General features: G+C 54.5%; 1 protein-coding gene across 1 annotated transcript; it reads left to right on the top strand.

Annotated features, from left to right (window-relative positions):
• The first annotated feature begins 571 nt into the window (after positions 1-571).
• Positions 572-2,538, top strand: LOC127752198 (uncharacterized). Its single transcript, XM_052276921.1, has 2 exons — positions 572-864; positions 949-2,538. The coding sequence occupies exons 1-2, from the start codon at positions 729-731 to the stop codon at positions 1,332-1,334; spliced, it is 522 nt and encodes a 173-aa protein (XP_052132881.1). The 5' UTR covers positions 572-728; the 3' UTR covers positions 1,335-2,538.
• Positions 2,539-2,552: the final 14 nt, after the last annotated feature.

The raw sequence follows: 2,552 nt of genomic DNA, 5'->3' as shown, positions 1-2,552 counted from the left end.
GGGGGGGGGGGACGCCTGTGACCCCGGGCATCTGTCCCACCCACTAGTGACGTACGCACCGCATCCCCGCCCAGACCGGCAGGACCAGTCCACTCCGGGGGGGCGTATGTCACACGCTGGCAGAGCCACAGACGTAGGCTCCCCCCTCTCCCCCTCTCCTTCCCTACGTCATCCCCACTCCGGCAGTATCTCCAAAGGTTAAGGCACGCTGTATTTATCGAGGTCAGGATCTGCTGACTGACTGACAGACACCCAACACTGTCCCGCCCGCGCGGGATGCGGTGGGGCGGTTTGCTCCCATGAAAGTGGTAGTTGAGAGGGAGAGTCCCTGGAGATGTATTTAAAGCGACCCGCCTTTACGACTTGAGAAAGTATAAGAGGGAATTAGAGACGAAAAAAGGAGCATGGACCGAGCAGCGGCCGATGTAGTTGCTGCACACATTACATGTTGGCCGAATGCGGGCGTGCAGCGTGCGTGCGGAGGGGGAAAGGGGGGAGGGGAGGTGAAGCGCCCACGCCTTCCTTCATTCTTGTTTAGAAATTACGAGCGAGATGAGTTATCGGCGATCGTTAAACGACATGCAGCCCATTGTCAGAGAGGAGGGCGCTCTAGAGGGTCGTGGGGTTAAGGTTGCGCTTAGCCGCGCTACCGGCAAGTTAAGTCCTCGAGGTACATAACAACAACGCGTGTGCCGTTCTACCCGCAGGTGACGGTGGCGCTGCCCCGGATGGTGCTGAAGGAGACGTTCTCGATGAAGGAGCCCCTTCGCCGCTTCCAGGCCCAGCAGCACTCCGCGGCCGGCGTCGCCGACGGGCTGGCGGCCAACCGCATCCGAACCCGCGACACCCTCTCGCAGACAAGGAGTGAGTCAGGGCGCCGCCGAGCGCGCGAAATATGAAACGGTGGGTTGTTTGAGGTCGATTGAATGTGACGCGTGTCTGCCGCAGGGGTGGACATGAACGGCTGCTCCTGCACCTGCCCGTCGGAAGCCGTCCTGATAGGCACCCGGACGGGCCTGGGGAGCGGCTCGTCGTCAAGACCCGCTCCGGGCGGCCTGGTGGCCGCCGCGACCGGCCAGGACGACCCGCTCGTCTTCAACATGACCAACGCCTCCAACGACCCGCGATTCCGCATCCAGGACATCGTCCACCAGATGTTCCTGGAGGTGAACGAGGACGGGACCGAGGCGGCCGCCAGCACCACCACGACCATCGACTACGCCGCCACACCCGTGTTCCGCGTGGACCGGCCCTTCTCCTTCTTCGTGCGGCACGAGACGACGCTGGCCACACTCTTCTGGGCCACCATCGTCAACCCGGGCCCCGGCTCCTAGACCCAGGCCCAGGTGCACTCCTGCCGTAGGTTCTGGACGCGGCGTGTGGCCTGGATGGATAGGCGTCCTTGGAGTCAGTCATTCAGCCAGGTCGCCCGACGCCCGACCCGACCTGTCCCGTTCGAACCCAACTCGAGTTTGGGCCGAGCGAGGTCGAGTTGTGTTGTGATAGCGAGAGAGATGGCCGATGTTGCGAGCAGTATTACCGACGACAGGTGGCAGCTCTGATAACTGTTGATTATGATGGTGAGAGACTATGTCCGATAGGCTCCGAGCGCTCCGAAACTTTGTCGGATCGATGTCCGATCGACGATGCAGCCCCGGCAGCTTTCGCATTATTCTAAGAGCGATCACTCGGTTCCGCCTGGCTTCAAGTCTAAGTGGAAGTGCTAGACGGCAATATGAACGCAGGCAACCATACGTTTAGAACAGTTTTCGCGACTGCGATCTGCGATCTGCTACTTATTGCTTCCTATTTTCACCCGCCATTCAAAATATAAGAGCTTCTTCGTGTTTATTTAAAAATGTCAGCTTTAGTCTGGATCTGATATCTGTCACAATCGTCTTTGAAACCGGTTGTGACAAACGTTTGGCCCACACCACACCGCGCTGGATGGCTGGAGCGGGGACAGGGCGGGCTGCGTCGCGCCGGCGTAAGATAAGTTGTCTACCTCCCAGGCGCTACAGGGCTGTACACGCCTTTTTAGCCAGTTAATAGTGAGTTCTAGAGTGCCATTACGTCAATGTTTTAATTTCTTTGGATTCATTTACATTTTCACATTGAACGGCTTGTTATGTTTACAGAAATTTTAGTCTTAATTAAGGCACTACTATCTCATGGTGACACATTGACTGGCTTATTGGTACTCAGTAAATTAATGTGAAGTGCAGTTCTTTATATGACTGTTGTGTTGCAGAGCGAACCTATTTATTGATTTAATGCCCCTTAAATATGTGTAATTTACTGAAAGCTGCTGAATAAAATAATGTAATCTCATGATTCCAGCTTTCATCCCCGTGATAAGTAGATGATGTTAACAGTTTCTGTTGCAAAAGGATACTCTCTAAGTTCTCTGTGGCTGTGTTAGTTTTAAGGTGACAGCAATGACGCCAATGTAATGTCAAACTTCTACTTGCGTTTGTTTAGCAAATGTGTTTTCTATTGTATACCTTGTTTTATTAATAAAGTAAGATAAAAAAGATATTACAATAAGTGAA

The sequence above is a fragment of the Frankliniella occidentalis genome, unplaced genomic scaffold (genome assembly GCF_000697945.3).
Source record: "Frankliniella occidentalis isolate FOCC.00 unplaced genomic scaffold, Focc_3.1 Scaffold5046, whole genome shotgun sequence".
Taxonomy (NCBI): Eukaryota; Metazoa; Arthropoda; class Insecta; order Thysanoptera; family Thripidae; genus Frankliniella; species Frankliniella occidentalis.
The sequence above is the reverse complement of the archived record's forward strand: the minus strand, read 5'-3'. Positions and strand labels throughout refer to the sequence as shown.

Bases quoted from the DNA above. Each gene is read 5' to 3' on its own strand.
- LOC127752198 (XM_052276921.1), top strand. From the start codon at position 729: ATGGTGCTGAAGGAGACGTTCTCGATGAAGGAGCCCCTTCGCCGCTTC. The intron at 865-948 runs GTGAGTCAGGGC...TGTCTGCCGCAG, and splicing joins CACCCTCTCGCAGACAAGGA to GGGTGGACATGAACGGCTGC.